Genomic DNA, 20,444 nt, shown 5'->3' on the forward strand with positions numbered 1-20,444 from the left:
GGAGCCCTGCCCGGGGCACCTAGGCGGCCATCCCCATAGACAGCCCCCATCTTCCCCTCCCAAGTGAGGACTGGGGAGTCTCAAGAAAGATCTGGCATGGCCTAAAATGATTTGAGAAACCCAGAGGCAAAATAAGTAGAAAACAAACAAAAAAAATTGCCGAAGTTAAGTCTTCCGGAAAGGTTTAATCATCACTCTAGACTCCCAGTTGGCCATTCCTTTTCTCTCTGCGATAGGAATGCAGCAGGTCGGGAGTCAACAGAGTTGAGAAGCCCATGGGTCAGGCAGCACAGGCTATGGATACTTCCAGCAGGGTTGAGGAGGCAAGGGCAGAAGATGGGAGAGGGAGGAACCTGGGGTGGGAGCTGGGAGAAACTCAGTGCCCAGCCCCTCCCCTCTCCACACTCCCTTGTCTTTGGGTCCTAGACACATTCCTCGCCCCAAGGACCACCTAGTACTCAGGGTAGCCCCCGTGGGAGAAGACAGGGAGGTCAGGGGCACAGGTAGCAGCCTGGGGCAGGCAAGCCAGGGGGTTGATCTCACAGGACCCAGCATCCTGGCCTTCCCGGAAGTAGATGGAGTCAGCAGAATCCATGGAGGGCTCCTGGTCAAAGAAGTTGTAGGGTCTCAAGAAGAAGCCCACACCGTTCCCCACCGTCACCGTGTTGGGAATATCCTCTGCATGTGGGATGTGCAGGAAACCGGCTGTCACCCAGGCCACCAAGTCCTAGTGGGGTAGAAACAGAGTCATGACTCCTGGCACTGCTAAGGACACTTGCCTCCCCCAGGATTCACTTTGGGAGCCCAGCTTCAAACAAGAGAGTTTGAAGTCTTTAATGTTTTTCCTACTAGCCCAGAAATCAAAGCATAAAGAATCCATTTCACATTGGGAGCAATACCAGAACCCCTTGCCAGCCTACAGTTTCCATCTCTGACTTTCCCTGTCACATCGCCATCAGTCTATACATGGGAGGGGAATAATGCAACCTACAGGTTACTTCAGCACCTCCCCCGACTCTGGGGCTATTCCCAAACTAACTGAGAGAAGGAGAATGGAAGAGGGAAGATGAGGCATTGAGAGGCAAAAAAGGCTGACATTTAGAAATCAGTCTTTAGTGTGAAGCCAAAAACAGAGATGTTGATATAAGCGATGTTATCTTCCGTGGTCACTCGAGCCCTCCTGAATCCTGCAGCCCTTAAAGGACTCAGTCCACAGAGCTGAGGCTGAGACTGAGACTGAGAGGGCTGCTACCTCTTGAGGGTCTGCAGATGAACTCCCAGCTTAGGAAGTTTCCTTCCACAGGTAAGGAGCAGATCCATAAGACCACAGAAGCAGGAGTCAGCTCAGCCCTTCAGGTGATCACCGGTTTTCAGGCCCCACTGCCAAGGGAAGGTGGGGCTGATCTCTGTGCCCCCCACCCCTCCCTCTTCTCCCACAGTTAGCTGACCTTTCCAGCAATGGTCTCATTGTTGATGAAGTCAGAAAAGTCCACGGTGGGAGTCCAGGGGTCATTCTGATTGAAGATGCTGGAGCTGCTGGGCTCTGTCTCCTTCCTCTGGGTTATGGCCAGCTGGTACCTAGAGATGCTCTGGTCAGGGGTCCATGGTCACTGTCCCTGTCCCTGTCCTGCTTCCTGATCATCATGGAAGGGAGCTGAGTCCGTGGACCTCAGGTTTCCCCTCTCATCTATAGTCACTCAATGTCACCCTGGAAGTTGTCAGTAGCTCAACATCTTTCCATGTCTACCTGTTGATCCCTTGCAATTTAACAGCATGACCCAACCAAAACAGAAAAGACTTTTCCCACCTGGGCTCTAGCATTCCCAGGGGGCTGTGTATCCACTGTTGGCCTTTTGATACCCAAGAAATAAGTTTTGTACTCTTAGCTCACCTGGTGTAGAATTTGAACTGGATTTCCAATTGCCCCTCCCAACATGCTCTTCTCATCTCATCCACCCCCCTCCAACAACACACCCCACCCACCTCCCCCAGCTGAAGGCTCTCTCCATGGGGCTGTTCTGGGGCATCGGCCCCCCAGCAAAGCTGACGGTCTGGATGCGATAGCCGCGAGGGTGCCCCCACTTGTTGCTCTGCTTGCTGGCCAGGTACAGGTAGCGAGGGGAAGCCCCTCCCAGGGGGAAGGCAGCCTGCTCCTCGGTCTCCAGCTGCTTCCGGGTCACCTGCAGCCTCTGTATCTGGTGCTCAGGGCTCCAGGGTATCGCCGTGGGGACAAAAGCCATATCCTCAGCCCAGACCCAGTTTTCCAGTCCTGGGGGTGGGGGGCAGTGCAAAGGGGGAGAGGAGGAGGGAGGCCTGGTCAGGCAGCTGCCCTGCCCCTCTGGACTCTGCCTGCACATGTCTTCAGAGTTGGGGTCAAAGAGAAGACCAGACTGAGTGTGTCCCCTGCTTCCCTCCCCTCTCACCCAAAGATGCCTCCAATCTTTCAGCCCCCTCTACAGAAATCGTTGCCTCCCTTAGGGTGTCTTACCTCCCACGTCCAGATCCACCTTGTAGTGGGCACTGTGGGTGTGGATGGGGCCCAGCGTGTGTTCCCCAACCTGGTTTCCGTATCTTCGGGCAGCACCAAAGAGGAACGCTGAGCTGATGTAGCCCGTGGCGTGCAATTTGACTTCTATGGCCCCATTGGGGTAGAAGACCATATCCCACACATAGTCATAGTTGAGCATCGTGGACACAGACCTGAAGACCAGCACTGTCTGCGCAACGCCCCCAAAATAGTGGGAAAGAAAATCTGAGTGGTGTCGCCTCAGGGGCAGGCCCTTGTTCTGCTCAAACACACAAAAGGCATCATGTAGTGTCTTGGGGGTTTGGGACTCCACAACGAAGTGCCAGTCCATGTAGGTGGCCAGGTAAGGGCAGTCTACGCCACGAATCAGGGGTGTGGCGAAGTAACCCATGCCAAAGCCACTATCCATATAGCGAGTGAGCATTGCTGCTGGAGTATTCCCACCGTAGACAGCACCAGCCTCTTGCAGGCTGATCTCATAAGCCAGCCGTTCTCCCTGGAATCGAATGTCAAAGACCCTAGGACCACTGAAAGCTCCGAGGCCAAAGGAGAAAGTCCACAATGAGGAGGCCACTCGACTGCCCTGGACACTGAAGCGGGGGCCCTGAGGATGGAACTGCAGAGGGGGAGTTGGACCCGGAGGCACCTGGGACTTCAGGGACCAGAACCCACCTGTGCCATCGTCTGGGATCACCACCACATTCACCCGGCCAGCCTCAAACTGCTCCTCCAGCTGGGCCAGACTTTCATAGTAGCGGCCTTGAAAGAACACCTTCTGGACGGTCCAATCGGCAGGGTCCAGAGCCTTATGGTCTACCAGAAGCTCCAACCCCACGGGGTGCAGGTAAGGCCCACCCTTTGTGATGTTATAGTAGATGCCAAACCAAGTGGACCTATCACCTGACTGCACTCCACGGGGAGCTGAGTTCATGGTCAACAGTTTCTGTCCTCCTTGTTTGTAGGAGCAGCAGTGGTGCAGGACACCAGCAGCCTGGGGCAGCTCTCTGTCGAAGATCATCTGGTCTATGTCCAGGTACTCTCGGAGAAGCACGGGGCGTCGGTAATAGGGCAGGGGGCCCCCATGACGCTCCACTGTCACATCCCGCATGTAGGAGGGCTGGGGCAGCGGCCCCACTACCAGCTCAGTCACATTGGGCTGGGGTTGTCCGCCAAAGAAGACAATGGCCAGTGCCTCCCGGGCAGGTGGGGGGCTCCCCCTGTCCAGGTGGGCCAGGGCTGCAGCCTTGGGGGGCAGCTGAAGTTCTACCGAGAAGACACAGTTGTCTGAGGGTCGGGCCTGGGCTGCATCCACCAGGTCTGGCCCCAGCTGCTGGGTCAGGAAGCTCATCACAGTTGTCAGCTCTTCTCGGCTCAGGTCTGCAAACAGCTGGCTCTGGTCAGGGTGTGTCCAGGGCTGGTCACTAGGGGATCTGGAGGGGCAGCGGGGAGGCAGGCTGGGATGACATTGCTTCCCAACTCCCTCCTCACTCCCAACACCACCTTCCTCCCTGCCCATCACCAGAAGAGTCCACAAGGACAGAAAAATGAAGATGAACATCGCTAAAACTCTTGACTCTTCAGGCTCTTGAATCAGAATGCAACATGCAAGATAGACACACGGACAGACAGAACGGGTTGCACGATGCCTCCTTAGTGTCTGGAAGTTTCTGGCTCTGGGTGGTGCTTCTGGACAGTGGCATGATGGGTACATTCAAGACAAGCAGCCAAGGGCAGAGGGTTGGCAGGGAGTGGAGGCTGGGGTGGGGGCAGTGGTTAACTCAGTTCGGGAAATAGGGCTGAGTTTCAAATCTGCATTTTAACTGGCCCACGTCATTTTAACTGGCCCTCTGTCTTCTTGTTCCAAATCAAACACTCAGTTCAAGGTTGGGGCACAAAGTGGGTGAGGGCTGGGTTTGTGAGACACAGCTGGAGGGAGGAGAGGAAGATGTGACGGGGGCAGAAAGGAACTGTCCTTGTGCTCTTCCTTCCTGCTCCAGGCCCAAACTTTCTCCTGGCTACCTGGCTGTAAGCAAATCACACCTGAGCACAACCCTCCAGCAGGATTCGCTCCTTCCTTCCTCTAGACTGGGAAGCCCTCGTCACTGTCCTCTGATCCCCCATCACCAGAATCCTACAGGCCACAGGAGCCTGCAGAGTCATGCTGAGACACATGCTGAGAAACTGGGGGACTAATGTCTGAGCCAGTTCAACATCGTGGAGGCCCTGAGCTCCCTGAGTCACTGGAGGGGATCAGGCAGTCGGGGGAGCAGTCAGTGTAAGAGAGACCCCCTCCTTACCCCATGAGCGGGCCTGATGGACCATCACAGGTCACGGTGCCTGGAACCCTGGCTGTGAACTTAACCTAGCTGTCCACAACCCTCATCCCCAGGAAACCCTTTTCCAGAATATTGTAGAAGCAAAAGCAAAGCCATCTCTGTTGTCAGGCAGGTGATGTGGGGGAGACACCATCTTCTGTGCAGCCAGGTCCTGACAGGACCAGAAGAAACTGAGGGTTCCAAAGATGGGACATGCTTCCCTGGTGACCTGGGGGAGAATCCTTTCCAACATACACACCTCCAAGACCACTTCCCCCGAAAGGCACCTTAGATGACCTTGCAGACAGAGTATGTTTGCCTGGAGGAGAATGGACAGTACATTCCAGCCAAAAGGATCAGAACATGCAAAGGTACAGACTTGAAACAGCCTGGGCATGGGTCAGAAATGGCCAAGGTCAGCGTACTGGGTGTGAGGTGGAGACAGGAGTTGGTGGGACAGCAAAAGAGATCAGGTCAGGAAGCCTTGTGCAGTGTGTGAGTCTTAAGCAAAGTAGGCATTGCAGAAAGACAGAAATCTGGGAACATGTGAAACCAGGGAAATCAACCCCACAAAAGTCAGGTTCTCCAGATACCAGCTGCTTCTGCAACCAGCTCTATTTTGATATGCAAATCCACATATGGGTCATTTTGTTATCAACCTGGGTCCTAGACTCTTACATCAATAGAACTGATAAGAGGCTGGTGAAGTAAATCAAGTGAGAGTTAACTGGTACTCAAGGTGCAGCAGGAAGGAGCAAGAACAAAACACAGGTTCCCTGCTTGCCCTCTGTGGACTGGTTCCTTCAGTGGAGTAAGAGTGGGGGCAGATCTGTAGAGCGGGCCCCAGGACTGGCTTAGGTGGTCCGCCCAACTGCTTGTCGTGCTGTGTGCAGGGATCGTGCCCAATACACTGCTTTTGCTTTTGGCAGCTCAGAAGTGGCAGTACACTTGTGTTCTTTCTGTATCTTATGGTTCATGATTGCCCCAGCTGCTGGTCCATGCCGGTATGTTTAATGCCTTACAGTTTCCCTGTATTCTGTTGCTTGAGGAGACATTTGTCCATGTGCCAGTGCAAGCACCCCAGTCAAGGGTCTTCAGCCCCAGTCTCTGAAATTGAAACGGTTCATGCGGACTTTGTAATAAGAGGAGCAAAATCTAAGGGCATATCCAGCCCTGGCCACGAGGCCAGCCTCTCCAGGCCAAGAACTTCATTCCGGATCTTTTGTAAGCGATGGCCTCTTCTCCTTGGTAAAAACACATCATCAAGAGGATGGATAATGCTTTCCCTGTGCTTGGGAAAACTAATCCCAACCAGTGTGACCAAGCACAGGTCAAGAAGAGCCACTCTGCTGGGGTATCCTAGGTCTCCTAGGGAAGGTGGGTAATGCTCAGGGAGCGGGAGGGAGAGATTCTGCCTGACCTGCTGGAGGAACTGATATAGAAGAAGGTGCCCCCTGCCCACCTCCTCTAAGTGTCCTGCTGATACATCCCTTCCTCTGATGTCCTTTCATTGTAGGCTTCACAATCATCATGTCAGCCAGCCTAAAAGAAAAAAGGAGTCTCATTTGGAGAATTACTAGAAGACACGACCTATTGCCCCCACTGGGTCTTATTTCCCTTTAGACAAACTTGACCCCAGCCTCTGTGAATATGCTCAAGGTGAGTTGTCCTGGGACCCAGAGCCCATCTCCAGCCCCCAGATCTGGGCTCCAGGTAGCGGTGCCTGAGCTGAGCTTCTGCTCAGAGGCCTGGTCCAGCAGCGGAAAGACATGCAGGTCACTACACTCTGATCTGCAATCTGGGGACACAGCTCTGACTGTGGTTCTGAGCAGGGCTTGGCTGTGGGACAGACAGAGACTGTGACACTGGACGGGAGGCAAAGGGCCAGACTGAGGCCAGTGACCTGGAGAACAAGAGGAAGGGAAGGTCTGAGCAATGTGGTGGGTGGAGTTGACAGGACTCGGTGTCTGATTGGCTGGGTGCGTGGGTGAAAAGGGCACAGTGACTTAGGCGACACAAAGACACAGTGTCCATTCGGTGACTTGGTAATATATGGACTTTTCTTTTTTGGTCCCACACTGCAAGTTGTAGGACCCTAGTTCCCCAACCATGCATGGACCCTGTGACGGCTGCAGCAGAAGGGAGGGGCCCTAACCCCTGGACCACCAAGGAATTTCCTCTAACCAGTGACCTGAGTGGGTGAGGGCTTTCCTCATCAGAAGGACCTACAAGAAGAACAGCAAGGTTAAGGGGGAAACCAATAAGTTTGAGGTTGAGGTGCTCCTGGGAAGCCCCAGCACAGATGTCCAGGAAAAAAACCATTGTCTCTATGGGATTCCGGGGATGGGAGAACAGCTTCTAGGCTAGAAATTGAGATTTAGGTTGAACGACAAGAAGTAATCACTAAAGATAGGAGAGCCTGCATTCACCCAGGGAGGACTGTACAGAGGGGAGAGAGGAGGGCCAGGGCCAAAGGCCAGAAAATGCCCAGGTGTGGGGCTGAGCAGGCTGGTTGGCGGAGCAGAAGCAAAGGAGTCAGCACAGGAGCCAGAGAAGAAGCCAGCATGCCCTCGGAGGGGTCAGAATGTGAGGAGGTCACAACAGGCAAGAGTTTTCATTAGGGACTAGTCAGAGCGGACCAATGCCACCCAGAGGTCCAGAAAGTAGTGGCCAGAAGGGCTGTGGCTTCTGCACCAGCAGAGGGAGGGGAATGGGATGAGGAGGGACTCAGGGGGAGGGGAAGCTGACCCTGGAAAGGGAGAGCTCTCCTTGGAGGAGGGCGCCTGGAAGGAACAGACCCAGGGAAGACACCCCCCAGGAGAGGCAGGGCCCTGGATTTGACTTAAGTGAGATGAGTTAAGAGCCAATTAAAAGGGAAATATTTACAATTCAGAGAGAGGAGTGGATAACTGAGAGAGAACCTTCTGGAGGGGGCCAGGAGCAGTGGGTTTCCCTTAAAACAGGTGAAGAGTCTGTAGAGATAATGAACTCATTTTCACTGCCAAATCCAGTCAAAGATGCTGTCTGGGAGAGCCAAGAAACCTTTTTTTTGTTGTTGTTAGGGATTTAATTTTCTCCCATCCCACCATGCTCTGTATAAAGTTAACAAGGATCATCTAAGCAATTATCTAAGGAATTTGACTTGAATGGCCCCATTGGAGTGAAAGATCACATCCCACACATAGTCATAGTTGAATAAGGTCAACACAGATCTGAAGACCAGCCCTGTCTCCACAAAGATCCCCAAAATAGTGAGAAAACACTTCTGAGTGGTGTCACCTTAGGGGCAGGCCCTTGTTCTGCTCAAACATGCAAAGGGCATCATGTAGGGTCCTGGGGGCTTGGGACTCCAGAAGGAAGTGCCAGTCCACAGAAGTGGCCAGATAGGGGCAGTTGACGCCACGGGTCAGGGGCGTGGCAAACTTGCCCACGCCAAAGTCTCGATCCGTGTAGCGGCTCACCATTGCAACTGGGGTATTCCCACCATAGACACCAGGATCTCTTGCAGGCTGGTCTCATAAGCTAGCCGTTCTCCCTGGAATCAAACGTCAAAGATCCTAAAATCACTGAAAGCTCCGAGGCCAAAGGAGAAAGTCCACAATGAGGAGGACACTCGAAGCGGGCACCCTGAGGATGGAACTGCAGAGGGGGAGTTGGACCCGGGGGCACCTGGGACTTCAGGGACCAAGACCCACCTGTGCCATTGTCTGGGATCACCACCACATTCACCTGGCCAGCCTCAAACTGCTCCTCCAGCTGGGCCAGACTCTTATAGTAGTGGCCTTGAAAGAACACCTTCTGGATGGTCCACTGGGCAGGGTCCAGAGCCTTGTGATGTATCAGCAGCTCCAACCCCACAGGGTGGAGGTAGATCCTAGCCCCAGAAATGTTGTAGTAGAGGCCAAACCACGTGGCCCTGTCCCCTGACTGGACGCCGCAGGGAGCTGTGGTCAAGATGACCAGGTTCCTTCCTCCTTGTTTGTAGGAGCAGCAGTGGTGGAGGACACCAGCAGCCTGGGGCAGCTCTCTGTCAAAGATCAACTGGTCTATGTCCAGGGACTCTAGGAGAAGCACGGGGCATCGGTGATACGGCAGGGGGCCCCCATGATGCTCCACGGTCACATCCCGCATGTAGGAGGGCTGGGGCAGAGGCCCCACCACTAGCTCAGTCACACTAGGCTGGGGTTGTCCGCCAAAGAAGACAATGGCCAGTGCCTCCCGGGCAGGTGGGGGGCTCCCCCTGTCCAGGTGGGCCAGGGCTGCAGCCTTGGGGGGCAGCTGAAGTTCTACCGAGAAGACACAGTTGTCTGAGGGTCGGGCCTGGGCTGCATCCACCAGGTCTGGCCCCAGCTGCTGAGTCAGGAAGCTCATCACAGCTGTCAGCTCTTCTCGGCTCAGGTCTGCAAACAGCTGGCTCTGGTCAGGGTGTGTCCAGGGCTGGTCACTAGGGGATCTGGAGGGGCAGCGGGGAGGCAGGCTGGGATGACATTGCTTCCCAACTCCCTCCTCACTCCCAACACCACCTTCCTCCCTGCCCATCACCAGAAGAGTCCACAAGGGCAGAAAAATGAAGATGAACATCGCTAAAGCTCTGGCTGTCTTCAGGCTCTTGATTTGGAGTGCAGCATGCATGATGGACAGACCGACAGGACTGGGTGCACAGTGCCTCCTTCAGTGTCTGTAGGTTCCTGTCTTTGACTTGTGCTTTGGGTCAATGTGTTATTATACACTAAGGAAAAGCAGCCGAGGAAAGAGGGTTGGCAGTGGTTGGAGGTTGGGGTGGGGCAGTGATAAGACCAGGCTCAGAAGATGCACCTGAGGTTATAACCTGAATTTTAAGTGGCCCATGTCAGCCTCTGTCCTCCTGTTTCAAATCAAACACTCAGCTTCACTGTTGGGGAACAAAATGGGGGAGGGATGGGTGTGGGAGACACAGCTGGAGGGAGGAAGCGGTAGAAGTGATGGGTCCCGGGGCTCTTTTTCCACTCTCTCGATGGAACCTTGCCCCTTGCTACATGGCTGCAAGCAAAACTCCCCTGTGTTCAGCCATCCAGGCAGATTCCATCTTCCTTCCTCTAGTCCATGAAGCCCTCTGATGAGGGCTCCCATGCAGCAACCAGAACCCTAATGGCAGGCATAGGAGCCTGGAGAGTCATGCTGAGAACACCAATCACCTGTGGGGAGCTGAGGGGCTGAAGAGCTGCGCCAGGTCAACATCTTGGAGGTCCTGAGCTCCCGGAGTCACTAGAGGAGAGCCTGAGGGGAGTGAATCCATTCAGAAGCTGGAGGGGGTGGGAAGTTGCAGCTTACAGAGACCCCCACCCCTTGAGCAGAACTGAAGGACCACATCAGATGTCAGGGTGCATAATACCCTGGCTGTGAATTTAACCTAGCTGTCTGCAACCTTCATCCCCAGGAAACCCTTTTCCAGAATGCTGCAGAAGCAGAGAGCAAAGCTATCTCCATTGTCAGGCAGGTGATGTGAGCTAGACACCATCTTCTGTTCAGCCAGATCCTGAGGGAACCAGGAGAGACTGAGGTTGCAGAGATGGGACATGCTTCCCTGGTGAACTGGGGGAAAGTCCTTTCCAACCTGGACTTGTCCAAGACCACTTTCTCCAGAAGTCACCTTAGATGACCTTGCAGACAGAGTATGTTTGCTGGAGGAGAATGGACAGTACATCGCAGCCAAAAGGATCAGAAGGTGCAAAGGTACAGAACTTGAAGCACCTGGCATGGGCAGGAAATGGCCAAGGTCAACGCATTGGGTGTGAGGTGGAGACAGGAGTTGGTGGGACAGCAGAAGAGATCAGGTCAGGAGGGCTTGTGCAGTGTGTGGGTCTTAAGGAAAGTAGGCATTGCAGAAAGATAGAAATCTAGGCACTGTGAAATCAGGGAAATCAACCTGAGAAAGGTCAGGTTCTCCAGATACCAGCTGCTTCTGCAACCAGCTCTATTTTGATATGCAAATTCCACACACGGGTCATTTTGTGACCAACCTGGAGCCTCAGACTATTACATCAATTGAATTGAAATGAGGCCGGTGCAGTAAATCAAATGAGAGTTAAGTGGTACTCAAGCTGCAGCAGGAAGGAGCAAGAACAAAACACAGGTTCCCTTGCTTGCCCTCTGTGGCCTGGTTCCTTCAATGGAGTAAGAGTGGGGGCAGATCCGTGGAGCAGACTGAGGGCTGGCTTAGGTGGTCTGCCCACCCCTTTGGTGGTGCTGTGTGCAGGGGTCATGCCCAACCCTGCTCTTCTCCTTTCACCTCAGAAGCAGCAATACATTTCTGTGTTTTTGTGTCTCATTGTTCATAACTGCCCGGACTGACCAGTGCTTGCAGATATTTTTAGTCTGTTACAGTTTCTTTGTATTCTGTTGCTCAAGGAGATGTCTGTTCAGATGCCAAGTGCAAGCACTCCAGTATAGGAACTCAGGCCCTAGCCTGTCTCAGTTTGAAAGGTTCATGTGGAGTTTGTAATAAAGAGGGGAGAGAAACTAAAGTCAAACCCATCCCTGGCCCCACAGCAAGCCTTTCCAGCCCAGGAACTTCATTCTGGATCCTTTGATAAGTCGTGGTATTTCCTCCCAGCTCAGAACACATTGTCAAGAGAACACCTAATGCATTTTTTCATCCCAACCAGTGTTAGCAATCACAGATCAAGAATGTCCACTCTGGTGGGGAATCCCCAGGTCTCCTAGAGGCGAGGAAGTGATGATCAGGGAGTGGGAGGGAAAGCTTTGGCCTGACCGTGAGGAGGAACTGATAGAGCAGAAGGTGCCCCTCTGCCCACCTTCTCTAGAAGCGTCTTGCTGTCACATTGCTTCCTCTGAATTCGTGTCATCCTAGGCTTCACAATCATCATATCACACACCATAAACAACTGTTTGAAGGTGTTTCTGTTGGACAGTTACTCAGGGGAAAGGAGCTACACATCCTGCTTCCTCCAGTAAGTCTTATTTCCCTTTGGACAAACTTACCCGCAGCCTGTGTAAATGTGCTGAAGGCGACTCTATCCTTGGGAGCCAGGTGCCATCCCCAGTCCCCAAGCTGGGCCCCAGAACGTGCTGCCTGAGCCTGCCTGCTGTCCCTGAGTCCCCATGAGGCCAGTGGAACCCCTCCGGATGCCCTGGTCACTGTACTCTGATCTGCACCCCAGGGGTACAGCTGTGGCTTTATGCTGAGAGAGCACCGAGTGTGTCAAAGACAGAAGCAAGGACAGCGACAGGAGGCAAAGGGTCAGATGAGGCCAGTGACCTCCAGGACAGAGAAGAAGTGAGGAATCTGAGCAATGTGGCCGGGGGTGTTGGCGGGACATGGTGTCTGATTGGGTGGGTGTGTGAGAAAGGATACAGACTCTTTGGTGACCCAAGGACACCAGGTCTCCATTGGGTGACTTGGGAGGGTGAGGGGCTGTCTCCAGAAGAAGGACCTACAAGAAGAGCAGCAAGTTGAAGGAGGATTCTAACAAGCTTGAGGTGAGGTTCCTGTGCGAAGCCCCAGCATAGATGCCCAGAAAAAAGGCCATTGGGTCTAAAGGTTTCAAGGGCCAGAGAACAGCCTCTAAGCTAGAAATAGAGATTTGTGTAAAACAACAAAATGTAGTCATTGCTTAGATGATAAAGAACCTGCCTGCAATATGGGAGACCTAGGTTTGATCCCTGGGTTGGGAAGATTCCCCAGAGAAAGAAATGACCACCCACTCCAGTATTCTTGCCTGGAGAATTCCATGGACAGAAGAGCCTGGCAGGGTACACTCTATGGGGTGGCAAAGAGTTGGACATAACTGAGCGACTAATGCACAAACATAGGAAGCCTGAGTTCACCCAGAGAGGACTCTGCAGAGGGGAGTGAGGAGGAGCAGGGCCAGAGTGCAGAAGATGCCCACGTGTGGGGCTGAGCAGGTTGGTAAGCAGAGCAGAGGCAAAGGAGCCCTCATAAGAGGCTGAGAAGCATGCGGCATGCCCTCAGGGGGGTCAGAATATGAGGAGGTCCCGACAGGTGAGACTTTTCAGTAGGGATTAGTCAGAAGGACCAATGCCACCCAGAGTCCAGAAAGTATCAGCTGGGAGGGCCTGTCATTCTGCATCAGCAGTAAGAGGGGAGTGGGATAAGGAGAAACTGGGAATCTGGGGCCTGCTGGGGACGGGAAGCTGATCCACGAAAAGTAGAGCTCTCTTTAGAGGAAGGCATCTGGGAGGCACAAGCTGAGGGAAGACCCTGTACTGGAGAGTCAGGGTCCTGGCAGAGACTTAATGAGATGTGAGTCAAGAGCCAGTCAAGAGGGAGAGATAAAAAGGTCAGGGAGAGGGTTGGATAACTGAGAGAGAACCATTTGGGAGCAGCTGGAGGGGTGGGTTTCCCCTTAAAACAAGTAAACAGGCTGTAGAATAAACGAGCCCATTCTCACTGATATGTGCTGTGCTAAGATTCAGTCGTATCCGACTCTTCTCGACCTGATGGACTGTAGTCCACCAAGCTCCTCTGTCCATGGGATTCTCCAGGCAAGAATACTGGAGATGGTAGCCGATTTTCACTGATAAGTCTCTCAGGGAAGCTGTCAGCAGGACTTCATATACCTTTTTTATTTGGTTAGGGGTATCCCCTGTTTCCGAACCCACCAAGCACTGTGTAAAGTATACAAGAATCTTCTACACAATTATTAGTATCTCATCACCACACAAACTACTACCGATTTTTGGATGGGATTTGACCTTATTCAGTAACTGAACCTGCCAGGTGGTAAGTGCTCCTAAATATAGCAGTGCTCTGGGACTTCTCGGACGGTCCAGTGGGTAACATTCCCCTGCTCCCAGGGCAGGGGCCTTGGTTGGATCCCTGGTTGGGGAACTAGATCCCACATGCTACAGCTAAGACTGAAGGTCCTTCATGCCACAACTAAGACCTAGCACAGCCGAAGAAAGGAAGAAAGAAAAATATTTAAGAAAACAAAACAAAAAACCCTGACAAGAAACTTTTAAAAAAAGCTCTAAGCAAGCATCTACACACACTCACAGGCACACTCACCACTTGCAAACACTCACAGCCTTGGTCTGGACATGGGACTCAAGGCAATGACTTGCAAGATATTCAACCAGGCTGGGGAAGGGGTGGACACCGCATTTCTTTCTTCCTCTTGCCTCCAGCACTGACTATTGTGCAACTGACCATAAAAAGGAGCAAAGAGGAGGTGGAGACAACAGCAAAAGCACGTCGTGGAGAAGTTCAACGACTCAAGTCAGAGAAAGAAGAGGCATCAAGTCAGTATCAGAGCCACAGTGGCCACAGCACCCATTTTTCTCCTCTGTCTCAGTCTTTAGCCTCTCCTTTCCCTCCATCTCTGTCCTCTGTCACTCTGACTTTCACTTCGGGTCATGTTATAAATTCACCCACCCAGCACTCGCCCTGTCTCCTGACTGAGGGCTTTCTCCCTGTTCTTTGGAACCTAGCTTCTGTCCAGCTCAACTTCATCCACCTTTGTCCCAGAAGTGAACCTGGGCCTGGAGCAGGACAGAAGGGAGCAGAAACTTCTGTACTCCCTGGATATGATCTCCCTCAGGTCAGAAGCTGAGCAGTATCTGAAATCTGTTTCCTGTCCCTCAACGCCCAGCCCTACCTTGGCTTCCAGCAGGCTCTCATTCCCCCTCTTTGAAGTGAGACAGACAGGGAGAGTAAGCAAGAGACAGCAAAAGAAATTTCTTAAGATTTAACATTTTATCTTGGAGATATACAGGCAAGAAGAGGCAAAGGGGTCACCAGAGGCCACACCTCTGTGCAATGCAGGAGACACAGGTTCTCTCCGTGGGTCAGGAAGATTCCCTGGAGAAGGAAAAGGCAATACACTCCAGTATTCTTACCTGGAGAATTCCATCCATGGAGGAGCCTGGTAGGCTACAGTCCATGGGGTCACAAAGAGCTGGCCATGATTGACTGACTAAGCACAGAGGCCACAGCCATTTCTCTGGGTCTCAAACACTTGAAAAAATTGAGTCCCTGGGCACAGTACCCTCCCCTACCCTGAAAGTTAAGTTGCTCAGTCGTGTGCGACTCTTTGCCACCCTGTGGACTGTAGCCTATCGGGCTCCTCCGTCCATGGGATTTTCCAGGCAAGAAAAAGACAAGTTACTTTAAAGAATGAAGTCAGAATCTATTTAGCCCCATTTATTTTTTGAATAATAATAAATGAATAGGCAATACAGTCACACGGTTCAAAATTCAAAATGTACAAAAGGATATGTAGTATCGAGTCTCCTCCCTCCCAAGTCCCTACCTCCTGGTTCCTCTTCACAGAGGCAACCAGTGTTACCCGTGTCTTCTGAATATGCATCTATAAGATACGAAAATATGGGTTTATATGATCCTTCCCCATAAAATGCAATTCTGTGCATTGCCTTACTCTTTAGAAGAGTAATTTCTATGAAAAGATATAGTTTTACAGCTGCGGAGTATTGCTTTGTCAAGCCGTATTAGAACTTACTTAACAAATGTTCTAGGGAAGGACAGTTGTATTATGTCCAGTCTCTGGACATTTGTGGAGAGACCCCGGATCCTGAAGGGACAGCCTGTGTGGGAGGCTCCACCCCAAGAGGCCCTGGCTCATTTGCATGCTCACACGTAATTGGTCCGCCCCTGTCCCCATGGCATGGTGTGACTGGTCTTTCTGCTTCTCACCCTTGGCTCTCACCCAGTCTCCCATCTTGGCTATTGCCAAGTTCAGAGGACCCTGGTCACACCACACACCTGGCACAAAATGATCACTCCTCATTACCACTGCACCCACAAACCACCTCAAGTGCTAACTAGAGCTGCTGCTGTCTCCATGAGCATCCTCTGCAAGAGGACGCAAGACAGGCCTATACAAACCGGCAGAAAGAACTGTGGGGAAACACCTTGCCCTAGGACTGGGGGAAGGGGCAGCTCCCAGACACAGGGAGACAGACGGGGCCTGTCCTCTCAAGCTAGATGTCCCTTGCATTTTCAGACTTCCACAGGCCTAGAGTCAGGAGAGGAGACCAGAGTTGAAAAGTGAGAGCTGAGGAACATCTCCTCAGGGCTGGGATGTAAATCCCAGGTTATAAGAATAGGTAAGAACAGGAGGAGGTGAGGCGAGAAGGAAGAGGGAGAAGGAGGACCAGGATGAGAGGAAACGTGGGCCAAAGAGCCCCTTCCAGCTGGACTCCTGGATTTACAAGCCTGCCAGGAACCCTGTCCACGGCCTCTAGGCAACCAGTCCCAGAGAGACCTCGCTTCCTCTCCTCTCAAGTGAGGGCTGGGGAGTCTCAGGAGAGACCTGGCATGGCCTAAAACCATTTGGGGAAAGCAGAAAGCAAAGACAAAAGAAAAGAAAATGAAAAACACCAAACCGTGGAGTCTTCTAGAAACGTGTAACCATGACTCCAGCCTCTCAGCTGACCGTTCCTCTCCTCTGCGACAGGAACCCAGCAGGTTGGGGTGCACAGAGCTGAGAAGCCCCTGATTCAGGCAGCATAGCTTCAGGATGACCCCAGCGAGGCGGTAAGCAAGGGAGGACGATGGAGGAGAGAGAGGACCCCGGGGCGTGAGGAGGGAGAAGAGGGCACAGGCTCCCCAGTTCCTGGCCCTTCTCCCCACACTCCCAGACCCTGGAGCCCCAGTCTCATTCCCCATCCCAGGGAACACCGAGTTCTGGAAAAGCCCCCGTGGGAGAAGGCAGAAAGATCAGGGGCACAGGCAGGAGCCTTGGGCAGACAAGCCAGGGAGTTGACCTCACAGGACCCAGCATCCTGGTCTTTGTGGAAGTAGATGGAGTCAGCAGAAGTGATGGAGGGGTAGAAGTCAAAGAAGTTTTAAGGTTGCAGTAAGAAGCCCACACCATTTCCAACTGTCACCATGTTGGGAATGTCCTCTGCAAGTGGGATATGCAGGAAACCAGCTGTCACCCAGGCCACCAAGTCCTAGTAGGGGAAGAAAGAGGGTCATGAGCCCTGGTGCTGCTAAAGACACCTCTGCCTCCCACAGGATTCACTTTGGGAGCCCACCATCACTCAAGAGGGTTTTAAATCTTTAAACATTTTTTCATAGTAGCCCAGAAGTCAAAGCATAAAGAATCAACTTCATATTAGGAGCAACACCAGCTTCAATGACCCAGCCTACAGGTGCCACCTCTGACATTTCCCATCACATCGCCATCAGCTTACCCATCCCAAGAGAAATGATGACACCCACAGGCTACTTTAGCACCTCCCCCGACTCTGGGAGAGTTCCCAAACTGTAACTGAAGAAAGGAGAATGGAGGAGGTTAGATCAGGTTTGGGTGGCAAAAAAGTCCAACATTTGGAAATTAGTCCTTTAGTGGTGAAGACAGAAATGAAGTTTTAGGTATAAGAGATGTGGTCTTCCCTGGTCATTCCAGCCCTTCTGAATCCTGGGGCCCTTAAAGGACTCAGTCCACAAGCAGAGACTGAGAGAGCTGCTGCCTCTCGAGGAAAGGCTGGAGCCTCAGCCAGGGTCTGCAGATAAACTCCCAGCTTAGGAAGTTCCCCCAACAAATAGTGAGCAGATCCACAAAAGCACAGAAGCAGGAATCAGCTCAGCCCTTCAGCTGATCACGGGTTTTCAGGCCCCCCGCCAAGGGATCTCTGTGCCCCCCATCCCTCCCTCTTCTCCCACAGTCAGCTGACCTTTCCAGCAATGGTCTCATTGTTGATGAAGTCAGCAAAGTTCACAGTGGGAGTCCAGGGGTCATTCTGATTGAAGATGCTGGAGTTGCTGGGTTCTGTCTCCTTCCTCTGGGTCACGGCCAGCTGGTACCTAGAGGTGTTCTGGTCAGGGGTCCATGGTCACTCTCTCATGTCCTGCTGCCTGATCATCATGGAAGGGAGCCGATCCCATGGACTTCAGCTTCCCAGCTCATCCACACCATCACGGTGATGTCACCCTAGTGTGCAGCCGGCTTCCTGCACATCCCACATCCTACCTATTGAGTAGCCAAACACCCTTTTTTTTTTTTTTTTTAAGATACAGTACTTGGGTGATCTTTTCCTTCATCTTTCTTTTCTCTTGACCTGAGCCCAACATCTTTTCATGGCCTTCTCCTGTTGATCCCTTTGGATTTCACAGCATCAGGAAAACAGGAAAGACTTATCTGCCTGGGCTTTAGCCTTCCAAGAGGACCATTTATCTACTGTAGGCCTTTTGATAACCTAAAGGAAATGCTTTGTGCTCTTACGTCACCTCGTATAGAATTTGAACTGGGTTCCCAATTGCCCCTTCCGAGTGCCGAAGAATTGATGCTTTTGAACTGTGGTGTTGGAGAAGACTCTTGAGATCCCTGGACTGCAAGGAGATCCAACCAGTCCATTCTAAAGGAGATCAGTCCTGGGTGTCTTTGGAAGGACTGATGCTAAAGCTGAAACTCCTGTACTTTGGCCACCTCATGCGAAGAGTTGACTCATTGGAAAAGACTCTGATGCTGGGAGGGATTAGGGGCAGGAGGAGAAGGGGATGACAGAGGATGAGATGGCTGGATGGCATCACTGACTCGATGGACCCAAGTCTGAGTGAACTCCGGGAGTTGGTAATGGACAGGGAGGCCTGGCGTGCTGCAATTCATGGGGTGGCAAAGAGTCGGACATGAGTGAGAGACTGAACTGAACTGAACATGCTGTTCTCATCTAATCCACCCACCTCCAACAATACACATCACCCACCACCCCCAGCTGAAAGCTCTCTCCATGGAGCTGTTCTGGGGCAGTGGCCCCCCAAAAGCTGACTGTCTGGATGCAATAGCATCGAGGGTGCCCCCACTTGTTGCTCTGCTTGCTGGCCAGGTACAGGTAGTGAGGGGAGGCCCCTTCAAGGGGAAGGCAGCCTGCTCCTCGGTCTCCAGCTGCTTCGGGGTCACATGCACCCTCTGTATCTGGTGCTCAGGGCTTCAGGGTATTGCCGCAGGGACAAAAGCCATATTCTCAGCCCAGACCCAGTTTTCCAGTCCTGGGGGTGGGTGGTGGTGCTAAGGGGGAGAGGAGGAGGGAGGGCTGGTCAGGCAGCTGCCCTGCCCTTCTGGACTCTGCCTGCACCTGGCTTCAGAGTTGGGGTCAAAGAGAAGACCAGACTGAGTGTGTCCCCTGCTTCCCTCCCCTCTCACCCAAAGATGTCCCCAGTCTTTCAGCCCCTCTACTGGAATCCTTGCCTCCCCTAGGGTGTTGTACCTCCCACGTCCAGATCCACCTTGTAGTGGGCACTGTGGGTGTGGATGGGGCCCAGAGTGTGTTTCCCAACCTGGTTTCCATATCTTTGGGCAGCACCAAAGAGGAACACTGAGCTGATGTAGCCTGTGGCATGGAATTTGACTTCTATGCCAAATTTCCTTAACCTAGCTGTCCACAACCCTCATCCCCAGGAAACCCTTTTCCAGAATACTGCAGAGGAAGAGAGCAAATCTACCTCCATTCTCAGGCAGGTGATGTGGGGGAGACACCATCATCTGTGCAGCCAGGTCCTGACAGGACCAGAGAAACTTCTGCCCCCCACTGGGCAGAAGACCATATCCCACACATAGTCGGAGTTGAGCATCGTGGACACAGACCTAAGGCCAGCACTGTCTCCAGCACTCAGTCACATTGGGCTGGGGTTCTCTGCCAAAGAAGACGATGGCCAGTGCCTCCTGGAAGGTGGGGGGCTCCCTTTCAGGTGGGCGGAGGCTGCAGCCTTGGCGGGGAGGCGCAGCTGCAGCTCTACTGAGAAGACACAGTTGTCTGAAGGTCAGGCCTGGGCTGCATCCACCAGGTCTGGGCCCAGTTTCTAGGTAAAGAAGAACATCACAGCCATCAGCTCTTCTCGGCTCGGGTCTGCAAACAGCTGGCTCCGGTCAGGCTGTGTCCAGGTCTGGACACTGGGGGATGCGGAGGGGCAGGGGGGAGGCAGGCTGGGATGACATTGCTTCCCAACTCCCTCCTCACTCCCAGCACCACCTTCCTCCCTGCCCATCACCAGAAGAGTCCACAAGGACAGAAAAATGAAGATGAACATCGCTAAAACTCCTGACTCTTCAGGCTCTTGAATCAGAATGCAGCATGCAAGATAGACACATAGACAGACAGAACTGGGTGAATGATGCCTCCTTAGTGTCTCGAAGTTCCTGGCTCTGGGTGGGTCTTGTGGGTGATGGCATGAAGGGTACATTCAAGACAAGCAGCCAAGGGCAGAGGGTTGGCAGGGAGTGGAGGGTGGGTGGCGGTAGTGGTTAATTCAGTTTGGGTATGGGGCTGAGGCAGGAATCTGCATTTTAAGTGACCAATGTCAGCCTCTGTCTTCCTGTTCCAATTCAAGCACTCAGGTTCAAGGTTGGAGCACAAGTGGGGGTGAGCTGGGTTTGAATACACAGCTGGAGACAGAAGAGGAAGATCTGACGGGGACAGAAAGGGACTGTCCTTGTGCTCTTCCTTCCTGCTCCAGGCCCAAACTTTCTCCTGGCTACCTGGCTGTAAGCAAATCACACCTGAGCACAACCCTCCAGCAGGATTCGCTCCTTCCTTCCTCTAGACTGGGAAGCCCTCATCACTGTCCTCTGCTCCCCCATCACCAGAATCCTACAGGCACCCACAGGAGCCTGCAGAGTCAT

The 20,444-nt window shown here is 52.8% G+C and overlaps 1 protein-coding gene and 2 pseudogenes across 4 annotated transcripts; all 3 read right to left on the reverse strand.

Moving 5' to 3' along the window:
- Nucleotides 1-165: 165 nt before the first annotated feature.
- LOC147351549 (primary amine oxidase, liver isozyme) lies at nt 166-5,825 on the reverse strand. 2 transcript variants are annotated; one of them, XM_086357544.1, is made up of 4 exons: nt 3,200-5,825; nt 1,984-2,269; nt 1,449-1,578; nt 166-727 (listed from the first exon to the last, which is right to left on the reverse strand). In XM_086357544.1, the coding sequence occupies exons 1-4, from the start codon at nt 4,236-4,238 to the stop codon at nt 452-454; spliced, it is 1,731 nt and encodes a 576-aa protein (XP_086213670.1). In that variant the 5' UTR covers nt 4,239-5,825; the 3' UTR covers nt 166-451. The 2 variants fall into 2 exon arrangements, with proteins under 2 accessions (XP_086213670.1, XP_086213669.1); XM_086357543.1 differs by having other exon boundaries at nt 2,489-5,825.
- Nucleotides 5,826-8,117: 2,292 nt separating this feature from the next.
- LOC147351550 (primary amine oxidase, lung isozyme pseudogene) lies at nt 8,118-9,424 on the reverse strand (annotated as a pseudogene). Its single transcript, XR_015148420.1, has one exon. The product of XR_015148420.1 is annotated as a primary amine oxidase, lung isozyme pseudogene (transcript).
- Nucleotides 9,425-16,335: 6,911 nt separating this feature from the next.
- Nucleotides 16,336-18,785, reverse strand: LOC147351551 (amine oxidase [copper-containing] 3 pseudogene; annotated as a pseudogene). The gene is made up of 3 exons (XR_015148421.1): nt 18,532-18,785; nt 17,503-17,632; nt 16,336-16,776 (listed from the first exon to the last, which is right to left on the reverse strand). The product of XR_015148421.1 is annotated as an amine oxidase [copper-containing] 3 pseudogene (transcript).
- Nucleotides 18,786-20,444: the final 1,659 nt, after the last annotated feature.

This window comes from Bos grunniens, chromosome 19 (genome assembly GCF_055505025.1).
Source record: "Bos grunniens cultivar Pamir isolate PY7600 chromosome 19, Bosgru_T2T1.0, whole genome shotgun sequence".
NCBI lineage: Eukaryota > Metazoa > Chordata > Mammalia > Artiodactyla > Bovidae > Bos > Bos grunniens.